At 38.8% G+C, this 24181-nt stretch overlaps 1 protein-coding gene across 7 annotated transcripts in view; it reads left to right on the forward strand.

The window, feature by feature from the left end:
- LOC101158260 (protein kinase C-binding protein NELL1) overlaps positions 1-24181 on the forward strand; it is a 603730-nt gene that overhangs the window by 123485 nt on the left and 456064 nt on the right. For all 7 annotated transcript variants that reach the window (XM_023952325.2, XM_078944996.1, XM_078944997.1 and 4 more), the window contains exons 4-5: positions 748-918; positions 18826-18922. In XM_023952325.2, coding sequence (XP_023808093.1) covers positions 748-918; positions 18826-18922 — 268 coding nt within the window. The remainder of the gene's footprint in view (positions 1-747; positions 919-18825; positions 18923-24181) is intronic.

Raw genomic sequence — 24181 nt, forward strand, 5'->3', positions numbered from 1 at the left:
TCGAATTCAAAGACCAGCTGATCAAATCCATCTTTAGAGTGTAAAAAGAGCAGGAGTAGCAGCAGGCAGAAAGATGCAGCTCCAGGGAAGCTTGTTATGTATATGATTCCACATGTGTTGATTCCAAGTTTTGATGCCTTCAGTGTGAATCTAGAATTTTCATAGTCATGAAAATAAAGAAAACTCTTTGAATGAGAATGTGTGTCCAAACGTTTGGTCTGTACTGTATATAAATATATATATATGCAGGTTTGCTCTGTTTATTACAAATACTATGGACAATAAGTGTATTATTTGTATAAAAATAGAAAAATACTTCTTAAACGTCATAACTGTATTACATTTTGTTGCATGATCTGTCATTTAACTGTTGTATATTTTGTTGCACAACTCTATCATTCAAGCTTTGGTGAGGAATTTTATAAGGGGGTTTTAGACAGAGAATCATTGAGGCCATAGATGCTATGCATTTACGGAACAAATTATACTAAAAAGAAAAGTGTCAGTGTCATAGAAATACGTGCAAATACATAATTCAGTTCTGTTGATGAAAACATAAAGTAGTGTTTTGATTTCTATAAAGTTTCTTTAGTTTTTGGTTTGTTTTAGGCTTTGGTGAAACATACTTTTTCGTTTATTGATGATAAACTGTTTTTGTATTCATACATTATTTTCTTAATGATTACTTTCCTCAGCTCAGCATTTAAACCTAGTGCACAGTCGCATCATTTCTCTTTTCCTCTGCAGTTACTTTGAGCTGGAGAGCAGCGGTGTGAGGGAGGAGATCCGCTACCACTACCGATTCAAAGGCAAGCCGCGCTCCGAGATCTTCCCCTACCGTCTGGCTGATGGTCAGTGGCACAAGATCGCTCTCACCATCAGCGCCTCTCACCTCCTGCTGTACGTGGACTGCAACAGGTAACACAGGCTTTCATTTTAACATGCTCCTTTGAAGTGACAACTCTAATGAGTTTTCTGTGTTTATCAGATGTAAATATTTGTTTGAAAGCATGTCTGCAAGGATGACAGCTTGTTCACAGTACAGGCATTAAAAACATCCAAATACAAAGTAACCCAGAACTCAGAACGTGAGTTGAGACTTTTTTTTTTTTTATAGCAGTGCTGATTGTAAGTTTCCAGAATCTAGTGAAACGTGTGAGGGCATCCACCAGGTTCCTCTAGGATTTTTGGGTCCAGGAATCACAAAAATGTCAAGAAATAAAGCACAACTGTTTCAATGCTTCAAACAAAACCAGCAAGAGACTCGCTGTCAGGCGGCAACAACTTCCAGCCTCATGCCCACCAGTCTCCTCTCAGCGTGGACCGGGTTCGGTATGTTGCCTGAGCCTCGTCTCCAAGTCCACTCCCCTTTGCGTTTTTACCTAAGTCCCAAACATGGTCTTTTATACTGACCAGGTGTGACTAAACATAGCTGAGTGTCATCATGTCACTAGTCTGTTTAGTTCCAACTCTGTTTAAATACTCAAAAAATAAGAAAATACAGCATCCAAGCATGCACAAACAAACAAACAAAAAACATAAAAACAAACAAGTCAAAAACCATTTCAATAAAACACAATGAGTTGCATGGTTAAACAGTTTACTTTCTGACATCTCCAAAGGAGGTTCCATCCATTCAGATTAACATGATCTTCTTTTTAGACATTAGGAATGCCTCTAATCTAGTATGAACACATGCATATCTTTTAAACAAAAAAAGAAAAAAAAGATCAAAACATTTTTGCAGTATATTACTTGAACATTTTAATAATAACAAAAAATAATGATGGATGTTTTTAGTATGTGATATTTATATCTTTTAAAGCCAATTTTGAACACATGATATTAAGTCATATAGTTTAAAAGCAGCTGGATGGCTCATTTGGCTGCATGTTGGACTGGCACATAAGAAACCAGGGGGCACGATGAGCTTTATCCCCTTAGTCTCCCTCTAAGGGAGACTAAGGGGATAATCCTCCGGCATAGAAATCTTTGCCAACCATTATTATGTCACATTCACTCTACTTGACCATTTAACTGGACCATTTGAAATTCTTCTGTGAAGTACCTAACAAGGTATTTTCTACCACGTCAGTCATGATTCTACCCATCCCCCAGAATTTCAAGAACCTGCGTTAAGGGTGTTCTTGGATACGCGTCACATATACAGTGACAGATCATAGTATAAGTTTCCAGAACAATTGGTCAGAATGCCACCATACAAAACCTTATTAAGCTATTTGAAATACAGACAGTCTGAAGTACAGACTTGACTGCAGGAGCGCTGTGGCTGTATGATCTGTTGGAATGAGGTGATCTGACTTCAAGACTGAGTTGGCCAGAAATCTCATTATTTTCTTCATTGCTGGATTCTGTTTAATATTTCTACTTTTTTAAGATTAATTTCTTTTTCATTGCATGTTGGACCCCACAGGAATAAAAGTAATTCAACTGCTCTGTAAGAATTTGAATCATTCCCTAAGACTGTTTTCTTTTTATTATAATTCCTTTGTAAATGATGCACATGATGATTGATGGACAGTAAAGGTCTATCAAATTGGTGTAAAGACATGCACCTCACATGCGAGGACGTCTCCTGCTGGGAGTCAGACAAGCATAACCTGCAGCGTTCCTGCTGTAAGAGCACAAAGTGAATACAGAGGGAAATTTCATTAGGTTAAACTCTGTCATTTCTTGTGAATGAAAACCTGAATGATGCACTTGAGATTTGCTATGAAAGCCATCAGGCCGCTGTTTTGTTAATTAATTCAAACAGCAGTGGCTGTCTTTTAGATTAGACTGGAATGGAAATAAGAAGACATTACAGCAGCGATGTCCAAATCTAGGCCTCCAGGGCCGCTGTCCTTCCTTTCTGACAACATCATTAGAGCTGCAGACTGGTGGAACACAGCAGATGAAATTAATCAGCAACAGCAGCAAGCTCTGGAAGAGAAGCAGGACAGTGGCAGTGACGCCATCCTCTAAGTTTTGGATTTTATACCCAGGATGCTGCAAATTTATCAGTGTTGGAAATGATCTGAAACATTCAAAAACAATATATATATAAAGACTTAAATACTGTTTAAAAAACATAGCATTATGAACTATTAGTACATAACATTGTTTATGTATTGATAATTCAAAAATTACTCAGTAAGCGGCTGGGTAGCTCGGTTGGTAAGGTGAGAGGCTACAATGCAGGGTTTAATTCCCGGAGGGGGATAAACAATGGTACTGGGTCCATTACCATATCAATGGCGAGCAATTAACATCACCCAGTGAGGGTCCTTAGGCAAGACCCTTAATGCTACTGCCTCCTGAGCGCGGTTAGGCTGCAGCTCACCGCTCCCCCAGGGGATGGGTCAAATGTGGAGAAAAATTTCCCCATTTTGGGATAAATAAAGTATCAATTATTATTATTGTTATAAAGAGTAAACAAATATTTGTGAGGAGATACTTTTGTATTAAAGGATGAGGTTTTTTATTTCAAAAACAGAAATCAGCCACTATCATATTTCATGCTCTCCTGTAAACAGCGCAATGGGGGGAGCATTGCATTTCTAAAGCGCGGCTGTCTCCGTGGGGAGCGTGCCACGGGAAAAAATTGCTGCCTTAGTGGGCTTAGATCCATCGGGCAGGAACTGCGGAGACACACGGGGCGATCCGGGCCTCAATAAACACTACAGTTGTCCGGAGTGGTCTTCTGCCAGAGACTTGACGTGCCATGGTGCAAGTAGCGACTTTCTGATAACAGACAGAATTTGTGCATTGACATATGTTATCAGAGGATGTTTGGCTGTTCTGCATGTCAATAAAGTCACATACTTCTTGGTGAGGATTTTGATTTGCTGACGGATTTTTTTTAGAAACATGTTTTTAATTTTTTGGTTACAAATCTTCGTGGACCATCTACCCTCACTGGCCGATTACGATCAACGTAATGAGCACCCAATTTAGACAAAGGCGAATAAAGAACAATTTCTTGTTACTGGAAAAAATCCTAATCAACATTAGTATAGAAAAACGGTCCATCCACCTTCTAAACCCATTTTGTCCTAATCGGGCTCACGGGGCTGCCGAAGCCTAACCCCGTCACTTCTAGGCGAAGGCAGGGTACATCCCGGACAGGTCGCCAGTCTGTCGCAGGGCCACAATCACACACACATACACACTCAAATTCAACCTAGGAACAATTTAGTCACCAGTTAACATATGAAGCATGTTTTTGGACGGTGGGAGGAAGCCGGAGTCCTCGGACAAAATCCATGCATGCAAACTCCACACAGAAAGGTCCCCCATTGGTGATTCTATTTAAGGCCCCCAGTCGAGACTTGAACCGGGGGTCTTCTTGCTGTGAGACAAGTATAAAGAAAAGCAGAAGCATAACAGTAATACTGCAGGTATTGTGGGATGAGTAAATGTAACAAAAATATTTTAGGTCGGATTTAAAAATAGATACAGTTTATTTTATGTCATTGGGAAGCTGGTTCCATCTGTCTGCTGCATTACAGGTGAAAGCAGCTTTAACCATATTTGCTTCTGGTTTTAGGTCCTACAAGCTGACTGCATCCTGCAGATGTCACAGACAGAGATCGAACTGACAGATTTTTAGACTTCACATAATTTAATAGATTATAAATTAGCAGCGGCATCCTTAAGTCATTGTCAGGCTAACAAGCAAAGAGTGGGGTTTTTGTACTGGAATGATTGGATAATTTTTCTGTTCCTTGTATAATCTTCTGAATCTTCTTCTTCTGAAATAACTGCAGTTTTCTAAAACACTTCAGTAACCCTTGTGCTATCCTAGGCACTTTAACTTTGGAACTTGGGTCATCTAGACCCACTAGACAGTGCTCTGAACCTTTTTTCTTCAATGATTTGTGAACGTCACTGGTGTCCATGGATAACATGAAATCTTTCCACCTTTATTCACCTTTGTCATGGTAGAGAGAAATAGAAATAGAAAATAGAAATATCTTTATTGTCATTGTACATGTACAACGAAATTACAGTGCAATTTTTCCGGTGAATAATAAAAAAGTCAAATTAAAATAAAAAACGAAAACTGCGAAATAAGACAATATAAGATAAAAAAATATAAAAATAGGACACGTCAATGTAAGGGTGGGGTCATCTAAGATATCACAAGGAAATGGACAATAAAAAAATAAAGAGTTAAAGATATTTTCAATAGGTATTTCTTTAGTTCATTTATGCTTTATGTAAACATTTTTAAGTACTATCTAAAACCAAAGGTTCAAACACACCTGCTCTTTTTTAATGTTCTTGATAAATTAATGTATCATGTGAATTATCAGTGTAAGCATGAACAGTTTTTTTTTTCATTTCAATAATAGAGAACACAGAATCTTATCTAGAATCCCAATGAATAGTTCCCTCCCTTTCAGACTAACCCCATCCATCAAGACGGCTTACACTTTATTCTTCAACGTGTACCTGTTATCTGTGTACCTCCAAGCTGGAGGCAGTGAGGGACTGTTACAGGGCTTTTGCTTTTGATTCAGTGTAGATGTTGAATCAGAAACTGTTGATTTCATGGATGTTCGTCTGTTGGTTTGAACACCCTCAGCAGTCCCTGTGCATGGTTCTTCAAATGAAAACATGGCAGATTTAAAAGGATGCATACAACATGCTGTCTGCTCAGTATTACAGTTCTCTCAGATGATGCTATCGGAAAACATTCAAACATTAAATAAAATTAAAAAAAGGAATTGAAATTATTTAGATCAAAAACTAATAGCAAGCTAAGTCTGTCTCTTAAATTTGCCAGTGTAAGAGCAAAGCTATTGCTTATGACCCCACCTTAATCACTTCACAACTTCAACTTAAATGAAATCAACTTTCTGAGCTTTAGTGTATTATAATGTTCATTACTCACCATAAACAACCCCAAATTGGTATTTTGATCCATTCACGCATTTCTGAGAATTCCTCTAAAAACCAGCCCCTCCCAATCCACGAAAACAAGCAGGTCCTCACATTGCGATTTCATAAAGTGAAGAACAGCCCCTTCCAGGAAAAGTCTGCGCTGCCAGCACCACCTCCAGGCAAACACACACATACACTTTCTCCACAGAGCTAGCAATGATCAGCAAAAATGTTTCCATTTATATGCACAATAAGCAAATCCATCCATCCATCTTCCTCCGCTTATGGATACCGGGTTGCGGGGGCAGCAGTCTAAGAAGAGATGCCCAGACTTCCCTTGCCCCAGCCACCTCCTCCAGCTCCTCTGGGGGGTCCCCGAGGCGTTTCCAGGCCAGCCGACAGACATAGTCTCTCCAACGTGTCCAGGGTCTTCCCCGGGGCCTCAGCCCAGTGGGACATGGCCGGAACACCTCTAAGCAAATCTATCTTTGCAAAAGTTCAGATGTTTTTTTTCTTGGGTGAAACACAGATATGCTGCCGAGGCCGGCTCTAGGTTGACAACATGTAATGGGCAGCACCCATGCAGAGCTGTGTAAGATATTATCATAATATGGATATTGTTTGCTATAAAAGGTTTAACAATAGCATGGTATAGATTAGATTTGTTTATTAGATTAGATTTGTTTATTAATCCCACGAATGGGAAATTTCCTTGTCACAGTAGCATGTAGTTTGGCACAATAGACCGTTAAGCCTTAGTCTCATGCACTTCTACAAGGGGATTGACCCGTATGGGTGCTGCAGGTTTTTAAAGGGTCATAGACAAAACCTGCAGTATCTTTAAGGGAGCGCAGGTGTGTCTTGCAGTTTCCTTGCGGCTCATATGGGCACCTCAAAAGGGAAGTTAATATAATGGAACTTTGGAGGCTGTTGTGTGTGTGGTAAGGGTATTGTGAAGTATTCCTCAGGCTAGTATATTTACATGCAGTTATGACGCACGGGTGATGCTGTAGTACAGTAGTCTAATCGTTAGTCTACTGGCCTCTTACTGACTAAGCAGGGAAGTTGTATGTACGGGGTGTGCAGGAGATACGTAAGTACCAATAGGACGCCCACACAAACTACACTCTTTTGTCTAATTTCCTCAATCTTAACTGCCAGGTTGCATGCAGGGTCGTGCAATGGACGCACAAGAAGCACGCACTTATCATTTGAACACCGCCTTCAGCTACCTGCGTTCAAGCAACCACTTGTAATAAAAACTATATGTAAACATGCGTATATACGTGTTTTGGGCTTCACCGCTCAAAACTCTCATGTTTACACGTTGCTATGGCTATTTTCGGGCTCTAAGTACAAAACAGTTGAACCCGCATTGTAATTAAACCAGGTCGAACTCTAACCAATCAGGGAGTTGGATTTGGTAGTGACAAATGAATGGCGTCCATTTTTGTTCATGGAAGTGCCAACCGTTTGAAAATTGATAACAGAAGAGGGTTTATTATTTGTTGGAATTAAACGACACCAAGTCTTTCAGATATCGAAATAGAGCTGTAAAAGAAATAGCCTGAAGCGAGATTTGCAAGATTTGCGCCACTTTGTTATTTCGCACCAAGTTCCAACTGTAGGTGGCAGAAATGAGCTAGAATTATGGGGAACCAACAGTCCAGTGTGAACACCATGGGCCAACCATGGGCTCATGAATGCCTGGTGTGAGTGTAGCATTAGACTTAGGGTTAGCCATCTGGTGTCTTTTTCTAAAGTCGTCTATAAAGACAAAGTTTGACTGCAGTTCTAGCTACATTTACATTATTTATCTGTCAACTTGTCCCCTTTTGAAAGCCATTCAATTCAATTTTAGTTGAACTGTTGTGTTCCTTAATTTTCCAGCATAAATTACAGGGGCATTTCTCACACTTCTTCCCAGTAAAATGATCTTTTTCAATGTTCAATTAATTTTTTTTTTGTCAAGCGCTATTAAACTAGAACAGATTTAGTTTAGAAAAATCCCAAAAGTTAATTTATTTGAAACCAGAACATTGTCAAAGTGGTCTTTTGCCCAAATTTTATAAATTTGGTTTTTACAAACAGATCTGCAATATTAGTCTTTAATCTACACAAGTCTTGCATGCTGTTCTTTTAAGGAAAATCAGCTCCACTCAATCATTTAAATAGTTTCCACTTAGCATGCTCTGACTAGTCCTTTGAACAAAGAAAATGAGTCAGACTGCCTCTGATTTAGCGGTGTTTGAGTAAAATTAGAGCCAAGGGAAATCTGTAGCTTAAAGCCTGTGAAGCTCAGTAGGTTCAGTTCAATAAGACAGGCTGCACGGAAGAATAAATTTCATTTTAAAGACGTGCAAAGAAAGAATCTGAGCTATATTTTTTGCACAAAGGAAGGAGATAAAGGATAGGACAAACCATTATACTATCATTGAGGTGGCGGCTGAGTGGAGTTGGCTGGAGGCAGTTCAAGAATCATGGGTAGGAGGGTCCATTATTTTTTAAGACAGCAGCACGCATACCGGGTTTGACAGCGTAAAAAAGCAGGTCTGACAAAGAGTTTAGACAAAACAAAAGGTTTGGCTTTAATGAGAGCAAGATTAAACAGATCTTCATGAATGATTTTTTATCTAAAAGCTTCACCTGATGAAGATTTGTCACAGGAGTACAGACTGAAATCCCACATCATGCTTTACTACATCTAATTTCTTTTTGCATTTTCTGCTCTTAAAGTCACCTTGTGGCTCTTCAGTCCTGGAAGTCAATGTCTCTCTAATGGATTCAGATTGCTCAATTGGGATTGAATTAGTTTGACATCAGTTATTTTTCTGTCCAGACGGAGCTAATTATATGTGTATGTGGCCTGCTTAATCTCTTCTACTGACTCAGAATCCTTTCGTATTGTATTAACAGGATTCAATCTCTGTCTTTCATTTTCATTTATTGAGGGGTACGCATTGCTCTGTCAAAATGTCATTTAAAAATGTATTATAAAATGTATTATTAATATTTTTTAAGAGTTGCAGAGTGTTGGGTGTTATTGTGAATATGCTAGTAAGTAATGTGTATCTGTGTCGGACTGTGTTTTTTTTTTTTAACTAACAAGGTTGGTAGTTAGTGGGGTCACAGTAATGTCAATCATGGTGGGATCAGCTGTTTTTTTAAGTGTTGCAAATAAGGTTGCGAGTTACAGATAATGTAAATACTTCAATGTGGCAATGTGCTTGTAACCCTTGTGCTACCCTAGGCACTTTAATGTTGGGAGTTGGGTCATCTAGACCCCACAACAGTGCGCTGAACCTTTTTTCTTTAATTTGTGATCTTCACTGGTGTCCATGGATTACATGAAATCTTTCCACCTTTATCCACCTTTTTCATGGTAGGGAGAACACGTCAATGTAAGGGTGGGGTCATGGGATAGCACAAGGGTTAATGGGGCTAACCTGTCATAGTCCTGTTATCAAAGTTAATAAAGTCTGAATAAAGACTTGTCTCTAACTCCTTTGTCTCACTTAATGTGCTTTATTGTTCTAAAGTTCTGAAATAAACCATTTATTAATATTTTGGGCCATAAATTGCGGAAAATACGATAATTTCTTCATATAGCTTAATTCACTTTGCATGCTGTTCAAGACAAAACTGTAACACAAATTTCGGAAAAAAATAGTTATTAGTTAAAAAAAATGAATGACTTAATAAAAACTTATAGAAATGATGAAATTCACAAAACATTTAAAGCTTGAACATTTGCTTTTTCAATGCAATATTTCTGCAGATTTGGCTGTCCTTTTACTTGCTCTGAGCAGATTTCGACAGTCTTGATTAAAGTAACCTTCACTTTTTTAGGGCAATTCATTTTTCAGTTTTCCTCATTGATTTGCTTTAAAAAATCAAACATATACTTTTAGTGATAGGTGGCTCTTTTATACCCTGTTTTTTTGTTATGAAAATTGAAACTGTCACATCACTATTTTTGACTAATATTTTTTCCTGGTACGGCTTAACACAACCTTGGAAGACGATCTGTTTTAAACATCAATAACAGGTCTTGATCTTCTATCAGTGTCTGAAAAAACTCTTTGAAAACTCCTAAAGGATTACTACATTTTTCATTTCACTCTTTTCACATTTTAAGCAAAAAGGGAAAGCAAGTAACCACTTCTATGTGCTCTTATTTTCTCAAATACAAATTTAGATGTGTTTATGAAAAACTAACAACAACACCCCACCACCACCACCACCACCACCACACATTATGAAACATAACATAAAATTTAAATAAGGAATTTGGATTGGAATTGGAGTTGGAATTTTGGAATAGAGTTGTTGCTAACGTGAGGAAATGATATTTTGGGGATCTATCCATGCTAGTGACCACCCCACTCATGATCACAGAGGATGTCACTTCAGGATTCCCTGTATCAAAGTAAGCAGTCAGAACCTAGAAATCCCACAGCAAATAACCCTGTTCACAGGCTCAGTCATTGGCCTGGAAGATCCCAGTGAAAAAAGCACTGGAGTTAAAAACACAATCTTAAAAGAATAATGTACGTAACAGTAACAACAAAAATAAAAAGAAACCTATCAAACAACAGAATCATCAAAAGTATATGTTAATGATCAAATCAAATTAAATCACCGGCTAAAAGCGCTTAAGACGTGCCAAAGCTGTGGTTAAACTGCAGGATCTTTGTTTTTCTTTCAATCAAATACAGTTTTTTTTTTCTTTTTACAAATCACTAACATTTACTGCTGTTCTGACTGCCTGCTGTTGGTTAACAAAAAGTCACCTGTCCAGATGATAAATGAATTTTCATTTTTTGCTTCAGCAGCATTTCAGGCTTATATCAATGGATGGCACAGACATTTAGACATAATGGCATGCACTGAAATAAGATAAAAATTGTATACACTCAGATGTGTGTAGTGCGGATAGAGCTGCAGTCTGCTCTCTTTCCCAGCCAATGACTCCTTAAGTTCTCCACCTCCACCTGCCATTTTTTAGATGCAGTTGGTTCCAGCAAACAGTACATGTAGGTCGTTTCTCTGTCACACCTACATTGGTCTGATATTACCAGCATTAGTGACGCTGCAGAGCTCAGACAAGGTCAGACCTTTTCATAACTGCTGTATGTAATTGTAGTTTATGAATTTCTCCTCCTCATACAGAGCCGTGATTTTTCTGTACCTGAATACCTAATCACAGTGCTGACATTGGCTGTCTGTCACAGTGTGCTTGTCTGGAACTTACTGAAGGTCATCACTGGTGTTTCCCTGAAGTCTTTCCTCCCACTCTGTGTGCAGTACTTCCTGCTGGCCTTCCACTTCTCTTTGGTTCTTCTTACTTGGTGCAGCCAAGCTTCTGCACGTGTGATCTTCAGATCTTATGTAAAAACATATCCAGAGGTGATAGATTCATAAACACACACAATGTCATTTTATAAATCCATAATATAATAGAATTTACACGTTTGTCTTTTAAACCTACTGTAAGTGGGTCATGTTTCATGACAGCATGTCTGATGAATCTGATGAACAGTTGAATTCTGTATACTGTGTTGGCCTTGCTTGTCCAAATCTCATTACCCAGATGGATGAGAAAAAAAATCTGGCTTCCTCTGTGAGTGTATGTCGAAGCTAAAGGGGTTTGCATTGGGATTCACCTGAATGAAAAACGCAAACCCAAAAGACCCAATGATCATTACAGTTTGCTGTTAAATCAAATCAAATTAAATCAAGTGGTATTGAATTGGATCAAATCAGACCAAACATTATTTATAAAATAAAGTTTTTCATGTGTTGAGCAGCTCATTGAGCTCAACACGTGCCTCTATTACAAGCAATAGAGGCACAACAACTTGAATACCACCCCCTGCCCTGTTGACACATAACCCCATGACTGTAATTATAAAACACTTGTGATAGAAACTTACAGTTGTCTATTTTTGGTTAAACTGCAAGATCTTTGTTTTTTAGTCAATTAAATATAGTTATTTTACAAATCACTAAGATCTACTGCTGTTCTGTCTGCCTTCTGTTGGTAAAAAAAAATCACCTGTCCAGATGATAAATGTATTTTCCTTTCTTGCCTCAGCGGCATTTCATGTTCATATCAATGAATGTGAATGTATGTCAAAGCTGAAGGAGTTTACATTGTTTTTATTCACTGTGTACTCAGTATATGTCTGGTTTTCTTATCTTCAGACATACTGTAGTCTAATCTATTTTAATTGCAACTACTGTTAAGTGTTTAAACTAAAGTAAGGAAGTCTTTGTGCCCCTTGGAAAATATATTTTTGTTGAAGAGACGATTCACACACAATCTTAAATTATAAATAAGACTGCACAGCACTGATAAAATACCATTTTAAAACCATTAGTTCTCTGTTAAATTTAGTTCATGATCATTTGTTAATTTAATGTTGATTCATTTGTTTCCATTTACATTGCATATATTTATAAAAAACAGTACTGTATTTTCTGAACTATAGGGTGCACTGTCAGTCTTTTTTAAGATTTATATCATGTATAATGCTCACTGAACTATAAGGTATTTTAACCGAGACAAAAGAGCCAGCGATTAGTCTGTCAGATTTTTCTATTGAATTGTAGAACTTGTTTGTTGCACGTTGGAGGCCACGTTAGAGGCCTTAGCATATTCAAAACACCTGTAACTTCCGACCTTGTCTGCAACACGTAAAAAACCGACTGGTACAGCTAAAACAAACGTTACTGTGTCTACGCTAACTTTCAACCTCGTTAATAACATGTTTAAAAAAAGCACAGTCCGACACCCGCTGCACGTTAGCTGCATTAGCATATTTACGATAACTCCCAGCCTTTTGTGCAACTCATAAGAAAAAATAGACTGATATTATTTATTTATTTGTTTATTTTAACCTGTCCTGGGGGTATTCCAGAAAGCCAGATTAAACTACCCTGACTTTAACCCTGAACTCTGCCTGAAATCCGCCTGAACTTCCTTACTCTGGGTATGTTAGTTCCAAAAGACCGGCTATGATTTAGCGTAATTACGCTCAGCTTGGCAACCCTGGATTAATGCATGTGCACGGCAAGTACATGAAGGCATTCTCAATGGATTTCCAATATCCCGAGTCACCATGGAAACGTGTGGAGAACAAAAGAGAGTGCTATACTTCAGTGAGACGGAGTCTGAGATTTTAATTACGGCGTATGAAGTATATACGCCCATCAAAAAAGTAATATGGCGGCATCAGCAAAAGAAGAGTTTCTGCTTGGAGAAAAATAACGGACAAAGTAAACGCAGGAGTTTCTGATCTTATTTCCAATTACATTGTGATGTTTGGATATACAACTTATAAAACTTAAATGAATTGAATCAATTGATAACAAGTAATTGAGTTAAATTTATTTAATTTCTTATGTCTATCCAACTCAATAGTTCTTTATACAACTCAAGTTTACATATTTATCTAACTAAATGTCATATTACTCCAATTCAATTAATGTCAGGGTGGGTGTGTGGACACAAGGGCAGGACGCCAGAAGGTAGGTTTACCAATGATTTAATTGAGATCAAACTCGAACTCGGAAGTAGTGATCAAAATGATCTGGTGACATGTACTGGACAACACACAGAATATATACACAACAGTGGAATGGGAAAGGTACATGGTACAACAAAAAGAAACACCCATGCTCAGCCCTATTTTGGCCACATCCCACGATCCCTTGCTGCTATTAGACCCAACGTGCACGTGACGCAGCTTTCAAGTTATAAGCAATCGTTTAAAGCAGTGTGAAAAAATCCACCATAAATAACGGGTTTAGGAAAGCCGGTCTGCTGCGTGACGGAGAGGAAAGCGCAAGCTCAGGAGTGAATTTGCCTCAGAGTGACACTGACAACAACGAAGGAGAGACTGAGAGAGTATGTGGCCGAGAGTGTGTGGCCAAGAATGTCTGACGCTATTCCAATCCGACACTGAGGAGGAAGATTTCCATTATTTCAGTGCACAGGAGGAAGATGAAGAAAGCTCTCAGTGACTTTTACCATCATGTTCTTTACACCAGCCCTGTGCTGTGTTACTACCATATTGCTGCCGTGTTACTGCCGTGTCACAGGCACTGTTTGGAAAGAAAAGTTCAGGTATATTATTAAAATTTGAAAACTCTTTCTGTGTACCGTCTTTCTTTGTAAATATTTCATGTGTTGAACCTTTCCTGCGATTACTTTTTGCCTTTTTTTCCTCTCCGCCGAAGGCGGATCTTCTTTCTGTTGTTCACTTCCCCGTTCGGACCCTCAGAGCCTTCAGAGTGGGTTAATAAAGAATCATTCATGTTCTTCTGGGGGAAACCTTCATTTATTACAGTTCTCCTTCACTCTTTATAACAAACATAAACACAGACACCCAACACACTTTCGCTGCTCTTGCACTCCCTCTTGTGTTGCATGCGCTTTTTCTTATTATAAATTGGCAGCCGTGGTGCAGTGGTAGGGCGGTCGACCACCAATCGTAAGATTGCAGGTTCGATTCTCACCTTGCCTGTGACTGTGTTGAAGTGTCCTTGGGCTGAACCGCTGAACCGCTGAACCTTTTTTCTTCAATGATTTGTGAACCTCACTGGTGTCCATGGATTACATGAAACCTTTCGACCTTTATCCACCTTTGTCATGGTAGGGAGAACACGTTAATACAAGGATGGGGTAATCTAAGATAGCACATGGGTTAAATATGTTGGTGGAATTTGACAAATTCTTTCAACCTCTGAAGGACAATTCAAAAGTGTGATAAACAGCTTATTAGGACCTCATGATTTAAGTGTTGCAGAGGACATCCAGGACACTCCAGCTGTTTATTTCTTCTGAAAACTGTGTTTAAAATTCCTAACACACGGCCAACTCTGTATGAAATAACCTGTTAATAAATTCTGCTAGAACTAACAGCTGAACCATTAGAACCTGGATCTTCAAATGCAGAAACATCTACGTGGCCTTAATGAACCAAAAACGAACGAAAAAATGAACTGACCGATCCCATGTTTCACTTCTTTTGACCCATAAATCTACGTGAAACATTTTTGCTGTCAATGGAATCATCAAGTCATACAGGATTCTGAGGCCTTAAAGCAGCGGTTAATTTAAGATTTAATTTAAGACCCACTTTGATGATCATTTTATCTATTGTCAACGTATTCCTGGCGGTCTTTTAATTACAATTGTGCCATTTTTAGCCAACATTGAAAAACCTGTGTTGTTTTTATTACATAGTTTCTGCAGAGCGGCAGTAGTTCATTAAAAATATGTCTCTAAATTGTGGTCCGGTGCAACCCTGCCCCCCTTCCCCTCTCCATGGTGGAGCACAGCGGGAGGCTTGTGGCCCGCACAGTGTATTTTCTACATTAAAAATACGCCCTTTATATACTGCATTTTTTTCATCAGCTCCTGATTCACAATTTGAATAAAGAAACATTCAGAAGTATAAGCTTAATTTTCTCTACATATGTCCTACATCGTCTGAAAAATTCCTCAAGAACATGTAGGAAAAGCATGAGAAATTCAGATCAGTGATCTTCTGAAGCATACAAGTGAAGTAGGATAAAGAAATTAGATTAAAGCATGACACAACAAAAGGACAACTGCGTACCAGAAATTGTGTTTTGGCAAACAAGGCTTGAATTTAAAAAAGGCCTCTCATTTAAATTCAAGCCACTTTGATTCAATACACTGTCATAACCTCAGGTAGTCATCAACTTTCTAGAACAGACTGTGACATCCATTTACTCAAAATGAATAATGGACAGGCTGTGTGCTGGTATCAAAGGGGTTAATAAGCCAATGGTAAGAGCCTGATGTTAAGATTTACCTTCCTTAATAATTAGTTAGTGCAGGTTAAAAAAATGTCGCCAAAAGATTTACGGCAAATAAGGGGGATGAACATAAAAAAGACATCTTGGCAAATTTAGTCACCAGAGGCTTGTATTTTAGTTGTATTTAGAACACACCATGTTCAAAAGTTAAAGTTAAAGTCCCAATAGTTGTAAAATTTGTTCTCCGCCTTTGACCTATCCCTTGGTGGAAAGGTGAGCTGCAGACACAACCGCGCCCTGCACCCATTTGGTGGCTTAGCCCACCCCATCCAACCCCTTAATGATGAGTGTCAAGCAGGGAGGAATTGAGTCCCATTTTTAAAGACCCACTCTGACGAAAATGTTGTTTTTTAAACATTTTCTTGTGGAATTTTTCTGATGGAGGACGTAGATTTAGAAGATTAAGCTTATTTAAATGCATTTCTGAGTATTTCTTTATTCAAATTGGTGTGAATCAGGAGCAGATGAAAAAAAAGCTGTTTGAAACAGATCCTGTTAGTTACATAGCCCTACTATACAGCCGGCTAGCTGTAATATTGAATTTAATAAAAAAAAAAGGTATAATCATAAATAAAGGACCAGTGAGAACGCTTTTAGAATTCATCAAAGGATTATTAGAAAGGGATTTTGATGTACTTGGCATGACTCAACCATAGATTTTGACATATGATCTTCTAGTCTCACTGAATTAGTTGGTAAAAAATTGGGACAGACTTTCTTTAAAGAAGGTCTCGGGATTTCTCATAATTTTTAAAATGAGGAGGACTTATAATGTGTTCCTTCTTCCCTGTCTGTTTTAGCACAAGTACTTCGAAGAGCAAGTATCTGTTTAAGTATCTATACTCATCATTGCTGAAGTTTAAGCTGCTATATATAAATGAATGTAGCATACAATCCATATAACTGCTTTAAATTTTAAATAAGAATTTTTAGAAATAAGTTTCATGTGTTAGATCTTATACACAGTTGATATCTATGTTACATAAACGCCGTCAAATTCTTCATGAACCTTCTGCTGTCTTTCTGCCCAAGTCTTTGACTTTTTATTTACAGTTTTCTTGTGTTTCTGAGCTTCACTGTGCTTCTGTGTGGGGGTGATGAAGGGTGTTGTTACTGTTCCTCCTTTAAGCTTAGCATGGACCATCCCACCTCCTACAGACTGTCTAGCACAGGCCCCATGTGGCAGCCAGCCAGGAGGAGCACCATCCACCAAGGAGACCCAGGGGACGCTTACATAAACTCTCATCTTACTTTCTGTTTTAGCTGTTTTTAATATATATATATATATATATATATATATATATATATATATATATATATATATATATATATATATATATATATATATATATTAACTGCTACAGTGGTTGTTGCATATCACAAGAACAACCCCACAAGACTTTTTATCAGAAGATGAGGGCATTATTGAGGTGAAGTAATTACAGTCAGCCAACATAGAGAAGAAGCTGGCATACAGTTCTATTGGGAATTGGATGGCAAAGCCAGATTATACTTTTATTTCCATCTGCACACAGTCCTTCAGGTAAAACCAGTCCTATTCCCAGCAGCAACCTTGGGGTAAAAGAATTTGGGTAATTTTATCCATTAAACATGATATATCTGCCATCTTGGTAGGATATGTTCTAGTTTCAGGCCAATTTCTTTGTCTTCTTCAGCCCAAATGCTCCAGTTAGTCTTTTTTCCTTTGCTTTTCCTTGACTTTATAGGTTTCACATGTTGCTGAGATACAGAGAGGGACTTGTTGAAACCCTCCTCATAAAGGCAGCACCTAGATTTTCACAGAGTAGTTTTGGGATTCTCCGTTAGTCAGGAAGACAACTTAACACTGATCAGAAGTACTGACTTGAATCTTGCCATCTAGAAGTCTTGAAATGCTTAATCCAGGCATCTATCAAACTCTTTGGCTGGTGAGCTGTACCCTGCACTCAGAAATACAGTCTGGCTCACAGCAGCATTTAAGTCACATGGGACAGACTGACAGATGCCTTTTTTTAGAAATAGAAGCTGTGGAGCAGCATTGACAGCTTCCTGAATATTAAGCAGCAGTTCTTTCTTGAGATTGGGGTAAACCAGGACACTTAACACGACTTCCTTCCATCACAAAAGTCATCATCTGCACTTTACTAAGGATTACACATTAATTTACTGTTTAAAATCTCAAGTAATTAACAGATGGCAGTTTACGAGGATGGAAGTGAAGCCTTTACCCTGCCTGCCAACAAAAGACAGATGAAAGGCGATTGGTTAAATAGTCCAATGTGAAAATACGTCTGTCTGGAAGCAGCATAACCATCATGAACACAATAAAAGAGAATGAACAGACCATTTGGAATGATTTATTGAGTATGGACAAAACATAATTAACACATGATTCAGATATTTTTTAGGCCTTCAGAGAAGGCCTTTGAGGCCCTGATGGCCCACCACTTTGTAATAATTTCTGGTGATATAATGCTAAATCAGCTTTACGATGGTGCAGTGGTTAGCACTCTTTCCTCACAAGAGTGGTCCAAGTCCTGGATGGGGACCTGAAACAGAATTACCAATGGGGGACCTTTCTGTGTGGAGTCTGCCTGTAGTTTGCATAGGCTCCGGCAACCCTGTGATCCCAAAAGGGACAAAATAAGTTTGGAAGATGAATGAATAACGCTAAATTTAGCTTTGACAATGTTTTTAATTTAGTGATATGCATTTTAGGTTGTATAGTTTATTTGCTGATTGTACTTCGTTCAAGATCACTTTTTTAGTTATACAAAGAAACTTTTAACTTTTTTTGTCAGCTGCAGGACTGGTAGTCCAGCCAATGTGCAAATATGAATATTGGTGACAGAGTGCAGTGGAGTGAGACTGACATTCACATGTGAGGAGAGCAGTCTCAGCTCGACCTCCTCTGTCAGGAAGAGAGGATTGGGATTGAGGGGGAAGAACATATTCAAGGGCAGTCATCCTGGTGTTTGGCTGTATTGGATCAGTGTCGCTGTCAGGGATGTAGAACTTGGGTAAACTTGTTTTTTTTTGCCTGTTTTGTCAACATAAAATTCTCTTCTGGTTTGTTGTTGACAGGATTTATGAGCGGGTGATAGACCCTCCTCAGATGGAGCTCACCTTGGGCAGTGGAGTGTGGCTAGGACAGCACAGCCACAAGCATGGTCTGTTCAAGGTATGACACAAAGAACACACCCACACAGACTCTGACACAACTGAGCATGCTCCACATCAAATACTGCCTGGTAGAGTTTGCCACAGCAGAAGTAGGCAGTGAGGAGGAAGAAAGACAAGAGTGAGATCCAGGTTTAACGCTGGGGGCCCACAGATCCTCTTTGAGTCCTCAGCACTTTTCTGCTTGTGCTTTGAATTGCGTATTCCCAAGGCCAATGTGATGCCAAATTTTCGCTGCTCATTTTCTCTATATCCAGCATGCTCTCACAGACAAGGGGACACACTGGAGTATCACCAGGACATGCACACACACTTTATATTCATAGTTCTCCTGCCCACCTGCCATGCAATCAATGGACCTCCTGTTTTTTTTCCTTGTGACATATTGATTAGCCACGTAGCCCTACTGTGGGGAAAATTATTTCTCCTCCACATGCTTTGATATAATCGCTGCTACTCTACTGTGCTATTCTTTCCTGCCTGTTTGCTTTCTTTTATTCATCTCTTCCGTAAAAAGGCTTCAGAGAGCCTCATTTTAATAGTCCATCCGTACCTACCTCCAAACCATAGTTTGCACCAGCCTCCATGTGCAGATATGCACATGGAGATCTTTATGACAGAAGCAGAGATACTGTACAGGTAAGTTGTCACAGGAAACACAAAAAAAACAATGTACACATTTGCAGCTTTTTGATTCAAAGATACACTGTACCAATTTACAGGGACCATTTGGAAATATCCCCTCTTTTAAAAATAAAGTGAGTATTCAATGGAAATGACTAGGGGCCTCAATTATAAACGTGTCTAGTCAGAAAAAAGCAGGTGGAACTGTGGGTTTCTTATACAGCTTAGGCCTTTGTCAAAATTGCCCTTACAGAAAAAATGGGCAAATCTTTACAGGGCATGCAGGTGGCCCGCAGAAAATATCAAAGTGGTAGACCACTTGGTAGCCTGTAGATTAAAAATGTTCATGCACATTTTTTTCTACTCAGATACGGCAGGTGACAGGTTATCGCAAACACCTAAACAAAACATAAGGTTAAGTAAGGGGAAAGTATGTGGGATGCAGGTATCTCGTTTAGATTTTTTCTTTTTTCAACCATGCCAAAGTCCCGTGTGAGGACTGCGTTGGTGCGCGCTCCCTTTGCTGCTTGACTGTAAGGATTTAAGAACTTTAAATGTAGTTTGTGTAGACATCCTATGGGCGTCTTAGGGGTACTCATGTGCTTCACACCTGCACACCCAGCATTTGCCAGTGCACCAATACAATACATGCACCTTACTAAGGACTAAAATGTATTGCAAAGAGCACTGCTTGACAGCTTTACCGGGATGTAATGAATAAGACTGGGTATCACCAATAATTTCCAGAATTGATTTGATTCAATTCACCAGAGCCTGGATCAACTCGATTCACATTTTTTTCGATCCAATTTTTCTTGTAACTGGACCATTTTGGATTTGGACTTGTTTATTGTGTTAGTTACAAAGTTTAAAACTCAATAATTGTCAAACATGTACTACAAAGCTGTACATCTATTATCTTCAATATTTTTGTTTTGCTTTTTGCTGTATCTGTTAGTTATTTAATTTTAATAAATACAAATTTCAACATCACTTTTGATTAATTTGCTTCAGCTGTTTTAAAGCTGAAGGTCTAGTGAAAGGAACAAAGGGAATGAAAAGCAGCACTGCAGACAGGAGAGGAGCACAGATGAGTAGTTACAATCTATCCTACTTGGGACTGGAGTGGTGTAATGATGGGATGGGCTAACTAGGCCGTTAAATAAAACACATTGAGCCTTTGCAGTGCTTTGAGATGTTGCTCATCCTCTCACTGGCTCCTCGTGGGAGCCTCTCCATTTTTGCTAGCAATTGTAAAAAATTATCTTTATCTGGAATCCATTGTGCCTTGAAGGCCAACTCCTCTGGGATCCCCAAAACTCGTTTGGAACTAGGGCTTTGGTGTGCTCCACGCACCACTGGACAGTAATGAATCTAACATAAGCTGTGATAGAATTGTAACCCTACTCGATTTACTTAGTATTTTATTAACACTTAAGTTTGTCTTTATTACCGCTCACTTTATATAGTGTAATTTCCACTGGTGGCAGTCAAAATTTTAAATGTTGGTCTTTAGAATTTGTTAAGAGTTTTTTTTTTTTTAAATTTGTTAGGAGTTATCATCCTGTCATTGTTTTTATCTTTGACGTTTTTTTTCCCAACATTTGCTCAAAGCACCAAGTGAGAGGGAAAAAAAGATGTGCGAGAGGTAAAAAGAAAAAAAAAGACTGAAATTAATTGCAGTTGTTAAAACTGTATTTAAACTAACTTCCAACAGTTAGTGTGTACCCAGGAAGATGAAGCTGGTGAAGAGCTATGTTGAAACACATTATCTCGGTGAGTAGTTATCGCATTATGTCACATTAAGCTGCTGTATCCACTGGAAAGTGTATCGATTGATTAAAAAAAGTGATATGTAAACCAAGTGTTATAGAAAAAAACTAGTTGAGGTAACTATGAACATATGTGATCAATTTGATGTGTATTGTTTTGTTAAGTTGAATGCGTGAAGTCTCCTCAGTTCGCCACGTGTTGCTGGCTAGCTACACGCTAAGCTAGTTTTGACTTGTTTTTATGCGTTAAATTATTTCATTTTGGTGTGTATGTTGAGTTAAAGCTCCTAAAAAGGGAAAATGACTGTGAAATAATGTTAAAGGGACATTATATATGGACAATATTTAAGGATTTTCTGCAAATTTGTGCATTTTCTTGGTGTTATCTGGATCCCCGACCTTCCTGCGTTCACCTAATCTCTTCTAAAGAAAAGAGAGAAAAATTGGACTCAGGTACCTAAAGAAATATAATTGTTTTTTTGAGATCTCAGTTTTATTTGAACCTCCTTGTCGGTGGCAACTCGCTTTTTTGTTTTGTTGTGAAGTGTTAATAACAAGTAATTCAGTCAGTTTCTGCAGACTGTATTTCGCGTTATACCATGGTCCGGGTGAATACTCGATTCTGATTGGCTGCTAGGTGTGCATTAAAAAGTGATAACCGCACGCCCCAAAAAAAAGTTCCGGTCACATAACTTAAATCTTCTGTATCACTGCAGCATAGCGATCCAAATCCAAAAAAAAACAAGAATTAAGTACTAAAAACTGATGAATATTTATTTCTTTTGTAAGTGACCATGTTATGAGTGGGTTAATGTGCATTATCACTTTTTAATGCACTTCACGGAAGCAGCCGTCCTGCGCTTCACGCCGGATGGTTCAGGCTTCCACAGCGTGCGTTAAAAAGTGATAATGCATACTTCGTCGGCCATTAACCCTTAATTATTTTATTGTCTGAAAAAACTATTTGTTTTCTGGTGCAACTGTTAATCGTAGTATGACTTCTATGGGGTGGAATGTTCCCAGCTAAATAGCAGAATATATGACAGTAACCAATCTGCTCATTGAACCTAGACTAAGAGTAACTCAATTTGAAGATATTTAGAGCTGCCACACACAGCACCACCACCTAGGGGTTACAGGACCACGGGACTTGTTACAAGGGAGTATGAAGGTCCAGAGCTTACTTCTGGTGTGTTGTGCTTGTTTGACCTCACCTATAATAATAATAATAATAATAATAATAATAATAATAATAATAATAATAATAATAATGATGGATTAGATTTATCTGCGCTTTTCCAGATGCTCAAAGCGCTTACAATGTCTCCATTATTCATTCACTCCTCATTTGCTCAAGTTCGTGCCTATGGTCCTTCTGACCATTACGGGGACATTCATTCACATTCACAAACCAGTGGAGCCACACTGAGCTTTGTCTTCTTTGTTGAATGATTTACTCTTTTTGTTTCATGTTTGGCTTTTACTTTTTTTCTGCATTACCCTGCAGGCAGCTCAAGCTTTTGAACACTACCCGCTTTTCAGGACACACAGTGTAGCTTCTCCTTTGCATCTCTAAAAACTTTTTTTCATGTCTTCTGTTTTCCCAACATACTCCAGAAGTTTAAAATGAAGTGTTTTGATTAAGTTAAATAGTACAACAGGAACAGGATTGATACTCTTTACATTCAGTGCAACCAGACATGAGTTTGATCTGCTTTTGCATTGCCTAAATTATTTAACGTATTTTATGCACCATAAGGCACACTGTCAATAAATGCTCTATTTTCAAACGTAGGTCATATATGAGGTGCACCAAACTATAAGGCGCATTAAGTGAGACAAAAGAGTTAGAGATAAGTTGTTCAGTTAGTCAGACTTTACTAACTGCATTCATAGTAATCCTAGAACTTGTTTGCAACACGCTACATGTTAGCCCAATAGGAGAATTAGCGTTAGCATATTCAAAATACTCATTACTCTCAACCTTGTTTGCAACACGTAAAAGAAACAGACTGATAGCACTAAAATAAACTTTACTGTGACTCTGTTTATGCAAAACCTTGTTAGTAAGACATAAAAAAAGACATTAATTCAAAAAATGAATTTGCGAACTGCATTATAGAGACATCGAGGACAGTTACAAGTACCTTGGAATTCCACAGGCAAATGGCAACCTGGAACAGGCAACAAGGAAAGCTGCAACAGCTAAATACCTCCAACGAGTAAGGCAAGTCCTGAGAAGCCAGCTCAATGGCAAAAATAAGACCCGGGCAATAAACAGCTACGCACTGCCAGTTATCAGATACCCTGCAGGAATAATAAGATGGCCAAAGGAAGAGATACAGACCACGGATGTTAAAACACGAAAGCTCCTCACCATGCATGGAGGGTTCCATCCCAAATCCAGCACCCTGAGACTGTATGCTAGCCGCAAGGAAGGAGGCAGAGGACTAGTGAGCGTAGAAGCCACTATCCAGGATGAAACATCCAAGATCCATGAGTACATCAAGCTCAAGGCCCCAAATGACAGTGTGCTCAGTGAATGTCTCAGGCAATGGAGAGCAGAGGATACAGTGCTGGAGGACATATCCTCATGGGAGGACAAACCCCTGCATGGGATGTACCACCGGACCATAACTGAAGTGGCTGATATCAAGAAGTCCTACCAATGGCTAGAAAGGGCTGGCCTACAGGACAGCACCGAAACGCTCATCCTGGCAGCCCAGGAACAAGCCCTGAGCACCAGAGCAATAGAGGCTCAGATCTACCACACCAGACAAGACCCAAGGTGTAGGCTGTGCAAAGAGGCGCCTGAAACAATCCAGCACATAACTGCAGGGTGTAAGATGCTGGCAGGGAAAGCA

The sequence above is a fragment of the Oryzias latipes genome, chromosome 3, assembly GCF_053564925.1.
Source record: "Oryzias latipes strain Hd-rR chromosome 3, Olatipes_Hd-rR_3.1".
NCBI lineage: Eukaryota > Metazoa > Chordata > Actinopteri > Beloniformes > Adrianichthyidae > Oryzias > Oryzias latipes.